The following is a 13,654-nucleotide window of genomic DNA, read 5'->3' as shown; positions in this document are numbered from 1 at the left end:
TTTGACTTTCCAAATTTATGTAAACAGTGCCTGTTTTAATGTACCTAATGTCAGGTCAGTGACGTTATCAGATATTATAACCTGTGAGGTTCTGCTTTTTAGTCTAGTTCCTAGCTCCTCATTCTCCCTATGCAGAACCACTTTCCCAAGTTCTATGCTGCTGGTACCTAATGGACCATAAGACCTGGATCCTCCCCATCCCATTGCAAGTTCCTTTCCAATCCTGAGCAGATTTCTGGAATTCTGGCACTGAACAAGCAACGGAGCCATCTTCTCTCATTCTTTGCTGCAAGGAACAGTGGCACTCCCTCTCAATATACTATTCCCCACTATTCCTTTATTCCTTGATGCTCCTCCTGTACCACGGTGCCAAGGTCACTTTGCTCATCCATCCTTCGGTCCCTGCTCTCATCCAAACAAGCTGAGAGTACTTCACTCCTAATGGATAATTGCAAAGCTGACACTCCTGACACCTTCTCTCTGGGTTCCTTACCTTTCCCACTCTCGGTCACACTCTCCTGTCCCTAACCTTTGACCAGTCCTAATGTAAGCAGTATGTCTGCTTCCTGGTGCAAAGAGTCCAATTAAGTTTCCCCTTACCTGATGCTTCAAGGTGTCTGTAATTCAGCCTCCCCGCCTAACCTCTGAGTCAGAGCTTTTCAGTCTTCAAAGCCTTTTTGTGGGCATGTTGACCCTGCATCGCAATGGAATCCAGAAGCTTGCCAAGCTGCAGCTTTGACACATCACCTGACCTGCCGTCCTTTATGAGTTTTAATTCATTATTTCATTGTACTCTTCACTTATTGACGTATTTTAAACATTACTACCAATTTGTATTGATGTTAATCTTAAAAATACAATAGACTTTAGACACTAACTCCCTTTCATGTTGTAGAGCAAAAACCTATTCCATTGTGATAAGGGTAGAAAAGTAAAAACAGAAGAAAACAGTCCTTCTGCCCCTTCACTGAACCTCCTACTCAAACTCCAGGTTTGCACTCAACTACATTTGTTTGCCTACATGTCTTTTAGCCCAAACAATTTAATTGGGACACTCTACTCTGATTGTCAAAGTCAACAAGTGTCAATATGTTCTCCCCAGATGGTGTGACCCATTCCCTGGATGAGATTTTAAATCGCACTCCCTATAATTCTTTCACAAGCTGCAGGCCAAATGTTTCAACCAACGTCGTTTGTGGTTAAGATAGTTCTAAAGAGAATGAAGAGGCTTTTCGGCAGCATTTGCCATTCCATTTTGGTTATGCAAATATGATTTAATGTGCTATAAATTCAAGTAAATGAATGTGTATCATGCAATCAAAAATGCATGAATAGGAACAAACTTTTTCCCATGTTAAGTTTTGAGGGAAGTCCTGCAGAATTCTTCGATTGCCCACGTTGCAGCTAGAGGTGTAACCCCTATTATGGACGTGATGTGTAATCAATTAGTTTTCCCCTTCTCATACCAGCTTTGTTGAACTTCAGTTTCCTAATGGTTAAAAGGACCCCATCACATTGTTAATTTGTATTTCCTCTCAAAAATATGCAAATTTAAGCAAGATACCAACTCCTGAAAACCTTTTTTCACTTAATAGGATTGCAAAATAGTTATAATAGCAAAAGAAGCCATTTGACTCCAACCCAGATTTCTGCCAATGCAATTTAGCTAGTCCCAGTGCCCATCCCATTACTTCAACTTTTCCAAATTTTGTTTCTTCAAGTGTTTGTTTAATTCCCTTTTAAAAGTCATGAAAAGTCATGATTGAAGCTGCTTCCACACTTACAGATCATAACTATTGGCTGCATTAAAAATAGCCTGTCTTCAAGTCAGCTTTGCTTTTCTGTAGACAACCAAAGCAATCTAACCCCCACTTTGCCAAAACTGGAGCCTGTTCTCTAGGAACTACATTCACTTCCCCCATGCCAGTTTTTAAACTATGTGTTTGACTTTCCAAATTTATGTAAACAGTGCCTGTTTTAATGTACCTAATGTCAGGTCAGTGATGTTACCAGATATTATAACCTGTGAGGTTCTGCTTTTTAGTCTAGTTCCTAGCTCCTCATTCTCCCTATGCAGAACCACTTTCCCAAATCTGTATACTCTAGTTCTTGACCTTCCCAGCAATAGAAATCATTTCTCTCTAGTTGCTGTTGTACAGACCTCACATGATTTTAAACATTTCTATTAAATATCTTCTCAACTTTGTCGGCTCTAAGAACAACATTCCAAATTTCACCAACGAATGAATTTACTGGAATCGTTCCACAAATCATTCTTGTAAGTCTTTTTTGGACATCTCTCGAATGGGTTTTGTGACATTTCCAAAGTTGGATGGCCAAAATTGATCACAACACTCCAGTTAATGCATAAACAGTGTTTTATAAAAGTCGATTATAACTTTTTTTGCTTTTGTATTCCATGCCACTATTTATAAAGCCTTGTATCAACTTGCTTTTAATCTCTTCCTCAAACCTCTCTGACATGTTCAACATTTCCTGCATATTTGCATCAATCCTATGATATTGAATGATACTGATTGGCACTTTGATTTGGGATCATTCAACTCGAATCTTATAGCTCAACTGAATCACTTGTATACGATATTTAATGGGTTACAAGATCTGTCATCTTGCATGTACACTGTGGGTGGAAATGCAGCAGGTTAAGGGGTTCAAGGGGAATGGGGAGAAAGCGGGAGAATGAAGTTGAGAAACGTATCAGCCATGATTGAATGAAGGAGTAGATTTTATGGGTTGCTTGGCTTCATTTCTGCTCCTATGTCTTATGTTCTTCTGTGAATATCTGCAGATGTTTAGTTCATAAAATCTCCTGTCGTACTTATCGTATTTGAAGGGCAGATTTACATATGACTCCTTGCACATATTCTGCTAAGTCATTTGTACCTCATTGTTTAATCACTCCTGACATTCTTACTATTTTGAGTATTCCTTTGCTAGTGGCCATATTCAATAATTACTTGCTGTCATGCTTTGCTACTGAGCACATCCAATTTAAGTTAAGGCAAATGTAAAATTTATGCCTAAAGTTTAGTGTTTAATTTGTGTCACTTCATAAATGTGCCCTTGCTTCCTACACTGCTTCTCTTGAAAAGAAATGTCATTATTGATATGATAGTTCCTGAATCGCAGCCTGATGGGTGTCACTTCATTCAGATCTTTTTGTTGTTAAATCTATTGTAATCTTTCCAAATGGTTCTTGAAAGTACTTTCTATATAATTACCTAGTTATAAGCCAAGAGGAAGTATTGTCACTCATTCTTTTTGTACTGTGGTCACATCACATGGTTCCAATTTACATGGTTTAAAATGTTGTAAGCTAAAAGTACCGAATAAAAGTGGAGAATGAACACTAACTTGTCCTTGTTAACCTCCGTATTCAATCTGACTACATTTAGTACACTATTATTATAGATTTACTTACAGTGTCTTTGGAAAATCAGATCATATTATCATCTTGTAATCTAAAATTTGTTGTTATTTATTCACAGTTTAATCTTATCTGATTTCATATTTCATAATTTAAATCCCTGCAATAAATCTCTGCACCTCTTCTGTTTTTGTCTATGCACAGGAGGCTCCTGATAGGTTGAAACAGAGTGATTTTGAGCGGGTGCTGAGAGAGTCTCAGAAAGAAGTGCTGCGGCTACAGAGGCAGTTAGCTGTGGTGTCTCAGCGAGAACCTTCCCACCAGCACAATCTTGGGACTGTGAGTAAAAGACTTGTGCAGCATAGCCTTATTTCAATAACTCCCATCTTTAAAAAAATGATCAATTGCTCCCCATTTCCTTAGTTACATGTTGGCCTCCTTAGATCTGTCATTTTACTGCATAGTCACGTAGCTTACTCTAGAGGAGTGAATTGACCTGTTCTTGGCTGAATGCTGTTTTATTATCTAACCTGGAAAATCCAATACTTGAATTTCAATCCACTCTATTCTCCTGCTCATTGTTTTACTCAAACACAGTCACTGACATGAGATATGGGATGTGGGTCTTGTGCAGTCAGGATAGACTGAAACAGGAACAAGTGAGTGCACAAAGAGCTTCAGACTCCTTCACTCCAGAGATCAATGGTTAACAAAGTAGGCAGCATCAAAGTCCAGTGTGAAGCAGAGAGATTTTTTTGTTTGTGGGATGAAGAAAACCAGGCAAGTTAACAACTGAAATAGAAACAAAAAGTGCTGCAGAAGTTCAGCAGGCCTGGCAGCATCTATGGAGAGAACAGCAGAGTTAATATGTCTGAAGAAGGGTCACTGACCTCGAACTGATACTCTAATTCTCTCGCTACAGAAGGTCCGAGACCCACACTTCCTGTTTTTGTCACAGATCTCCAACATTTGTGGTATTTTGGTTTGACATGGATGACTGTAACCAATCAGTTCAATCCATATATAGCAAGGATTTTCTAGGAGCATAGAATCATACAGAACAGAAGAGGCCCTTTGGCCAATCGAGCCTGTACTGGCAAAAACTACTCTAAATCTACTTGAGTCCCACTTTCCAGCACTTGGCCCATAGCCTTAAAAGTTATGATATTTCAAGTGGTCACCCAAGTACTTTTTAAAGATTGTGGGGTTTCCTGCTTCAACTAGCCTTCCAGGCAATACAGTACTAATTCCTACCACCCTCTGAGTGAAAAATATTTTCCTCAAATTCCCTCTTGCCTTTCACTTTAAAAATATACCACTTGTTATTGACCCTTATCTGCACTGTCCATGCCCCTCATAATCTTATACACCTCAATCTGATCCCTTCTCAGCTTTCTATGCTGTAAAGAAAACAACTTGAGCTTATCCAACCTCTTATTAGCTAAACCACTCCGTCTCAGGCAACATCCTGATCAATCTCCTCTGTACTCCGACCAATGCAATCAATTCCTTCAAAAAGTGTCACAACCAGAACAGAGCACAGTATTCAAGCTGTGGCCTAGCCAAGTCCACAAAATCTTTGAGCTTTTACAATCTATGCCATAACTGATAAAGGCAAATGTCTTGTATGCCTGTTTAACTATCTTATTAACCTATCCTGCCACCTTCAGGATCTGTGAACAAGCACTACACGATCCCTCTGTTCCTCTGAGCTTTCTTGCGTCCCATCATTCACGATTACTCCCTTGTCTTGTTACTTCTTCCACAATGCATCATTTGCCACTGATCTGCAGGTGTCATCAATCTGTCTAGATCCTACTGAATTCTAATATCTTCATCTTGGTGTCAACAACTCAGCCGATATTTGTATCATCCTGAAACTTACTTATCATCACCCCCATATTGTCATCTACATATATATCAATAAGGGACCAAGTGCTGATCTCTGTGGTGTACTACTGGACACTGGCCTTCAGTCATAAAAACAGCCTTTTCCCATCATCTTCTATCTTCTATCATTAAGCCAAATTTGGATTTAACTTGCCAAGTTGCCCTGGATCCCATGAAATTTAACCTTCTTTATTAGTCTCTCAAGTGGGATCTTATCAAAGGCCTTGCTGTATTCCATATAGATTACATTAACCATACTTCCCTCATCTACACACTTGGTCACTACCTTAAAACATTCAATCAAATTTGTTAGCTATGATTCTCCTCTGACAAAGCCATGCTGACTATCCCTGATCAATCTTTGCCTCTCAAAGTTGAGATCAGTTTTCTCCTTCAGAATTTTCCTCAGTACCTTCCCTACCACTGGTCTGAGATTCACTGGTCTGTAATTCCCTGGTTTATCTTTACCACCCTCTTGAAAAGTGGAACCGCATTTTCTGTCCTCCAGTCCTCTGGCACTTCCCCTGTTGCCACTGAAGAATTAAAAGAATGAAGAAAAGAAGAACTTGCATTTATGTAGCATTTTTCATGACTACTGGATATCTCAGAATGCCTTACAGTCGATGAAAAACATCTTGAAGTGGAGTCATTGTTATAATATTGGAAATATGGCAGCTCATTTGCAAATAGCAAATTTCCACAAATACCAGTGTAACCAATCCAGATAATCTGTTCTTTAGTGTATTGATTGAGGGGTAAACATTGACTAGGACACCAAGATAACTCACCTACTCATCTTTTAAGACCATAAGAAATAGGAGTGGAAGTAAGGCCATTCGCCCCATTGAGTCCACTCCGCTATTCAATCATGGCTGATGGGCATTTCAACGCCACTTACCCGCACTCTCCCTGTATCCCTTAATTCCTTGTGAGATTAAAAATTTATCAATCTCTGCTTTGAAGACATTTAATATCCTTGCCTTCACTGCGCTCTGTGGCAATGAATTCCACAGGCCCACCACTCTCTGGCTGAAGAAATGTCTCCTCGCTTCCATTCTAAATTGATCCCCTCTAGTTCTAAGGCTGTGCCCACAAGTCCTAGTATCCCCACTTGATGGAAACAAATTCCCAGCATCCACCCTTTCTAAGCCATGCATTGTCTTGTAAATTTCTATTAGATCTCCCCATAACTTTCTGAACTCTAACGAATACAGTCCCAGGATCCTCAGCCGTTCATCATATGTTAGGCCTACTATTCCAGGGATCATCCGTGTGAATCTCCGCTGGACATGCTCCAGTGCCGGTATGTCCTTCCTGAGTTGTGTGGCCTAGAACTGGACACAGTATTCTAAATAGGGCCTAACCAGAGCTTTATAAATTATTACTAGCACCTCACTGCTTTTACATTCCAACCCTCTTGAAATAAATGACAACATTACATTTTCTTTCTTAACCACGGACTCAACCTGCAAGTCAACCTTAGAGAATCCTGTACTAACACTACCAGATCCCTTTGTACTTTGGCTTTATGAATTTTCTCACCGTTTATAAAATAGTGCATGCCTGTGGTCTTTTTTCCAAAGTGCAAGACCTCGTGTTTATATCTCTCTAAACAGGCAGGTAAACCTGAGTTTAACTGTGTATTTATAAATAGCACTTCAGACAGTGTAGTGCTCCCTCAGTATTACACTGGAGTGTTAGCCTTAATTTTCATGCTCAAACTGTGGAGTGGGTTTTTTGAACCTGAAACCTTATGTTTCTGAGGCAAGTGTGCTATCACCTGAGGCACAGCCAAAGTAATTCTATGCTGTTTCAGCTAGTTCAATTTCTATATCCTGATCTCCTGATGTGTATGGACTAATGAATACTATAAATAATCCCCCTTGTCTGCTTACCACTTTCATATCTCCCTCAGCTTGGGCTCTGTCTCTATCTATCCACTCATCTCTCACCTTGCAACATCATCCCCATCTCACTACCACTGCCCCCACCCCCAACCCCAGCTCCATCTCCAGTCCCATCTCCCAATACCACTTTAAAAATACAGTTGCTATTATTTCTGAGTCACTAGAATTGAAACATTACCTCTGCTTTCTCCCCACAGATGCTGCCAGGCCTGCTGAGTTTCTCCAGCCACTTCTGTTTTGCTTCAGATCTCCAGCATCTGCAGTTCTTTGTTTTTTTTTCATAAAAGTATAATTCCCATATTAAAGAATGGAAGAAGGAGACATAACAGAGGAAATATAAGCTGATTAGCTTGACCTTTATTGTGAGAAGCTCTTAGAATCCTGGGGTAGACATGCTTGATGAAGCTTTCTGTTGGTGAAGAGCTAGAGTTTTTTTGTGAATGAGTGCTGGAATGGATTTCTGGGATCCAGGGAGTATAGAACCAGGAACAGTAGGTGATCTACAAGAACAGGAGCCACCATTGAGGTAATTTATGAAGGAGTGGCTCCTGGATAGCAGTTTCAAAGTAAGGGCAGCAATTATTTTAAGCAAGAGATAAGATAGATTCCTGACAAACAAGAGAACCAAAAGTTATTGAGGGTAGTTGGGAATGTGGAATTCAAAATATAAACAGATCAGCCTTGATCTTAATGGGGAGTAAGTCTGCTCCTATTTTATATGTTGATATTTTCATCTGAAGTAACATTGAAGCTGGTTGTTTATCTGAAATGCATGCTTTCTAACTTAAGGGTCCCACTGAATATATATTTCTATCGATAGAGGGGAAAATAAAGAAAAAGCCCCCACGTTTAAGTAGGGAAAAGCCAGGGAGCTATACACCGGTGAGCCTGACATTGGTGGTGGGCAAGTTGTTGGAGGGAATCCTGAGGGACAGGATTTACATGTATTTGAATGAACAAGGACTGTTGATGGGTAGTCAACATGGCTTTGAACATGGGCAATCACGTCTCACTAAATTGTTTGAGTTTTTTGAAGAAGTAACAAAGAGGATTGATGAGGGCACAGCGGTGGATGTGATCTATGTGGACTTAAGTAAGATGTTTGACAAGGTTCCTCGTGGTAGACTGGTTAGCAAAGTTAGATCACATGGAATACAGGGAGAACTAGCCAGTTCAACACAGAAATGGCTCAAAGGTAGAAGACAGAGAGTGGTAATGGAGGGTTGGTTTTCAGACTAGAAGCGTGTGACCAGTGGTGTGCCACAAGGATTGTTGCTGAGTCCACTACGTTTTGTCATTTATGTAAATGATTTGGATGTGAACATAGGGGGTATGGTTAGTAAGTTTGCAGATGACACCAAAGCTGGAGGTGTAGTGGACAGCAAAGAAGGTTACCTCAGAGGACAACAGGATCTTGATCAGATGGGCCAATGGGCAGAGGAGTGGCAGATGGAATTTAATTTTGATAAATGTGAGGTGCTGCATTTTGGAAAGGCAAATCAGGGCAGGACTTATACATTTAATGGTAAGGTCCTGGGCAGTGTTGCTGAACTAAGAGACCTTGGAGTGCTAGTTCATAGCTCCTTGAAAGTAGAGTCACAGGTGGATAGGATAGTGAAGAAGGGATTTAGTATGCTTTCCTTTATTGGTCAGAGTATTGAGTGGAGGAGTTGGGAGGTCATGTTGTGACTATACAGGACATTGATTAGGCCACTTTTGGAATACTGTGCGCAATTCTGGTCTCCCTCCTATAGGAAGGATGTTGTGAAATTGAAAAGGTTCAGAAAAGATTTACAAGGATGTTGCCAGAGTTGGAGGGTTTGAACTACAGGGAGAGGCTGAACAGGCTGGGGCTGTTTTCCCTGGAGCTGAAGGGTGACCTTATAGAGGTTTACAAAATCTTGAGGGACATGGATAGGGTAAATAGACAAGGTCTTTTCCTTGGGTTGGGGGAGTCCAGAACTAGAGGGCATAGGTTTAGGTTGGGAGAGCAAAGATTTAAAAGGGGCCTACAGAACAACTTTTTCATGCAAAGAGTGGTGCGTGTATAGAATGAGCTTCTAAAGGAAGCGGTGGAGGCTGGTATAATTACAACATTTAAAAGGCATCAGGATGGGCACATGAATATGAAGGGTTTGGAGAGATATAGGATATTTGATCAGCATGGACGAGTTGGACCAAAGGGTCTGATTCTGTGTTGTACATCTCTATGACTCTATGTTCTTTAGTAGTTAACTTGCAAACAGTGGTAAGGCCATTTGTATTGTTTTGCCACATAAATGTGAAGAATGGTGGTCACTTGAATATCGGTTTGCAGTTACACCAAAATGATAGTATACCTACAATACATAAGCTGCTTACAATAGTTCTAAAGAAAATTTTGATGTATTTTCACTGCAGGTGTTCGGCCTTGAAAAGATAATGTAAAAATGTATGTAAATTATTTGTTAGATGTTTATTACAAGAAATTGCTTCTTTCCAAAGCCATTGTAAACAACCTTTCCTTTGGCCCAACTTGTCCATGCTGATCAAATATCCTATATCCCTCCAAACCCATTGTAAACAACCTTCCCCACTTTCTTATAAGTGGATATTTAATGAAATCCATTTCCAACATTCTGTGAGAATGTAACCTTCATGCTACCATTAGTTCCATTGATGCTACGTGTGGCTGTTCAAAATGTTGGCAAAATTGAAGTCTGCCCAGCAATTGGAGAGTGGCTTATTTCTAGGTTTTCAATAGGTCAGTCAGGACTGGTTAGGGGCCTGTTGCTGTGGAGGTCTATGATGGAGTGATTCCTGAGGGGGAGTTTCAAGGCAAGGGTATTAAACGTGTAGAATGTTGTTCCTTTGAGAATTTCAGTGAGATTCATCATGTGTTATCATGTTATTAACATTCTGATGATATTTCTGAGAAATCCATTGGATATGTCATGACCACAATTGCTATTTGGTATGTGATGTATGTAATTTGATCAATCTGTCACTTATATGATATTCTGGATATTTAGAAATAAGTTATACATGTATTATAGACTGTAATACTGTGCTAATATTGTGCAGTGAAGTTTGCTGTTGATCGTTTAAAAATACGGAATCTTGTGGATTAATAGTCTTAGTAAGTTTCTTGGATCGAACACTTTATCTTCTTTAATAATAAAAGTTACTAGTCCCCAGGAAGATTGCATCATGTGGCAGTCTGGTGTATCATTATAAGTGCGCATTCATTAAAATCACTATGAGGTTCTTTATGTGTATTAAAAACCTAAAATGAAATCACACAGACCTCATTGTAGTTTCAAAAATTGAAAACTCACTAAATGTAAATTTATAAGACCCCCCACTCCCAGGATAGAACCTGCCTCGCAGCAACCATGTAGTTTCTGCCTCTACTTCCCTTACAGGCAGTGATTCCAGATTTCCACCACTGTCTGGGTGAAAACATTTTTCCTCACATTTCCTCTAAACCTTTTGCCTGTTACCTTAAATCTATGCCCTGGTCATTGATCCCTCTGTGAGACCACATCCCAGAAACTGTGATTAGATTCGATTACTTACAGTGTGGGAACAGGCCCTTCGCTATTCCACACCGACCCTCCGAAGAGCAACCCACCCAGACCCATTCCCCTACATTTACCCCTTCACATAACACTACAGGCAATTTAGCCTGGCCAATTCACCTAACCTGCACATTTTTGGACTGTGGGAAGAAACTGGAGCAAACCCACGCAGACACTGGGAGAATGTGCAAACTCCACTCAGCCTGAGTTGGGAATTGAACTTGGGTCTTTGGCGCTATGAGGCAGCAGTGCTAACCACTGTGCCACCATGCCGTGTGTGAGGTTGGATCTTAAGATGGATGTAAATGCTTTGGGAGTAGATTGATACCTGGGTGAATGAGTTGTGTTATGAAGATAGTTTGGACAGTCTGAGCTTGAAGTTCAGAAAGAGTGAGAGCTGATTTAATTGAAATATGTGAGATCCTAAATGGTCTTGACAATGTGAGTGTAGATTCCTCTTGTGGGTGTTTCCAGAACAAATGTTCATTGATTTAAACGTTGGGGTTGCCCATTTAGATCAGTTCGCATTTTGGACTCTCTGCCTCACAAGGCAGTCGAGGTAGAGTAATTGAATATTTTTAAGAGACGCAGATAGATTCTTGATGGCACCGGAAGCAAACGTTACCAAGTGTAGATAGGAATGTGAAATTCAAACCACAAACAGATAGCCAATATCATCTTGAACAATGGATCAGGTTTTAGGGGCCGAATGACCTCCTTCTGTTCCTATTTTTATTTGTTCCTCTGATGTTATTATTCTAGATATGCATTTTACCTATAGCAATGCTGGAATAACTTACAGATTTGTATGATCACTATGAGGTATTTGCATCGCAGCTTCAATGTAATAAAACGCCACAATGTGCCTCATTGGAACATTGTTAAGCAAAGTTTGACATTGTTCCTCATAAAGAAAATATTAGGATGGATGACCTAAAGCTTAGCCAAACATTTGATATCTTAAAGGAAGAAAGGGCTTTAGGAGAAAATGCCAGAGCTGTGGACATTGGCAGCTGAAGACATGGCCGCTAATGGTGGGATGATTATAAATCAAGGACCTCAAGAGCCAGAATTGGAGGAGGGCAAATATCCTGGAGAGTTGTAGGACCGGGGGAGATTAAAGATAGGGAAGGCTAAGGTTGTGGAGAGATTTGAAAATATTGAAGAGCTTTTAAAAATCAAGGCATTGATTAATCAGAAGTTAATGTAGGTCAACAATCACAGGGGTGATGGGGGAAAGGAACTTGGTGCAAGTTTAAACCTGGTCAGCAGCGTTTTGGATGACCTCTTGTTTATAGATAGTTTCATGTGCAAGATTGGCCAGGAGTGCAACAAAGATGGAGGCTTCAGCAGCAGAAAAGCTGAGACGAGGTCGATCAGACAATGTTACAAAGGTGAAAATAGCTACTCTCTAAGCAGGAAACTAATAAAAAGGGGGAGTCAAGGATTGATGCTTAGGAGACACCAAAGGAGATGACACAGATTTGGGAATGGAAACAACTTCAATGATTCTCAATCTGTAAGTTGATGGATAAACATGGGAACCAGAAGAAGGCAGTCTCACCCAACTGAATGACGATGTTGAGAAGGATAGTCTGATCAATTATATCAAAGGCAGTAAACTGAGCATTGGGAGAGGGCTGACATCACCTAATTTCTTTTATAACATTGGACAAGCTTCTGCAGAGGATTTATCAGTCCGAGCTGGTTCACAATGTGATGGAGTCATGCATTTACATTGCAGTCTTACTCCTTTTCTCCTGCAGATAGGTGTATTCTATCAACCAACTTGGGGATAATCCAACATCCCATAGTCACATTGACACCAGGATAAGTCACATTGTGTCGCCATCTTTTCTTCACTCGTTGTTGAATGTGCTTCCTGATGTACTGAAGATTATCTTGCTGTTAAGCGTTGACCTCGCTATCGGGCCTGAATGAATTGCACCATCAAATCATCCTGTGTAATGTCCTCAAAGCACATGTACTTTGCAGACTTCCAACAGAATTTTAGAGGCATTGGAAAAGCTCTTCAGAATCGAAGCAATATTTTCTGAATTTATATGGCCTAATATTGGGGCGGCACGGTGGCACAGTGGTTAGCGCTGCTGCCTCAGCACCAGAGACCTGGGTTCAATTCCCACCTCAGGCGACTATCTGTGTGGAGTTTGTACGTTCTCCCCGTGTCTGCGTGGGTTTCCTCTGGGTGCTCCGGTTTCCTCCCACAGTCCAAAAATGTGCAGGTTAGGTGAATTGGCCATGCTAAATTGCCCAAAGTGTTAGGTACAAGGGTAAATGTAGTGGAATGGGTCTGGTTGGGTGCACTTCGGCGGGTCGGTGTGGACTTGTTGGGCCAAAGGGCCTGTTTCCACACTGTAGGGAATCTAATCTAATCTAATATTAAATATTATGTGAGCTTAATAAATGACTACCACTTAGCTCCTGTAGTCTAACACTAATTCTTTGTGACTTAGTATTGACTGGGAAATTTTTAAATGAATGCAGTCTATGTATTAGTGTAAATTCAGAAATTATGAAAGAGCTTATTTGCTGTGACATTAGGAAAAATAGGCAGTTTCTTACTACATTAGTAATTGCAGAGGATCAAACAGCTTAAAATAATTGCCACATTTAATATATTTGACACCAATGCTAATTGCACATGGTTCGTGCTGTTTGACTGATATAGGTGGCTGCCTTTGATAAGCACAGGTAGTGTAACCATACTTGGAATACAAATGTAGGAGTGGTTACCATTAGCAACTCAAATAATTCACAGTGTGGAGAGAAAGAGCTATGAACAGAAAAGCTATATAGTCTAGAAAGAAGGTGACTAAGGTTGGCTGAAACAAGAATAACTAACAGTCTAGATAAAATAAATCTTATTTTAAAATATTGAAACCATAAAT

General features: G+C 40.2%; 1 protein-coding gene across 6 annotated transcripts in view; it reads left to right on the top strand.

Annotated features, from left to right (window-relative positions):
- Positions 1 to 13,654, top strand: part of LOC140491403 (peripheral-type benzodiazepine receptor-associated protein 1-like) — a 293,538-nt gene that overhangs the window by 160,168 nt on the left and 119,716 nt on the right. For all 6 annotated transcript variants that reach the window (XM_072589528.1, XM_072589526.1, XM_072589524.1 and 3 more), the window contains one exon: positions 3,593 to 3,727. In XM_072589528.1, the coding sequence (XP_072445629.1) occupies positions 3,593 to 3,727 (135 nt within the window). The remainder of the gene's footprint in view (positions 1 to 3,592; positions 3,728 to 13,654) is intronic.

The sequence above is a fragment of the Chiloscyllium punctatum genome, chromosome 19 (assembly GCF_047496795.1).
Source record: "Chiloscyllium punctatum isolate Juve2018m chromosome 19, sChiPun1.3, whole genome shotgun sequence".
Taxonomy (NCBI): domain Eukaryota; kingdom Metazoa; phylum Chordata; class Chondrichthyes; order Orectolobiformes; family Hemiscylliidae; genus Chiloscyllium; species Chiloscyllium punctatum.
The sequence above is the reverse complement of the archived record's forward strand: the minus strand, read 5'-3'. Positions and strand labels throughout refer to the sequence as shown.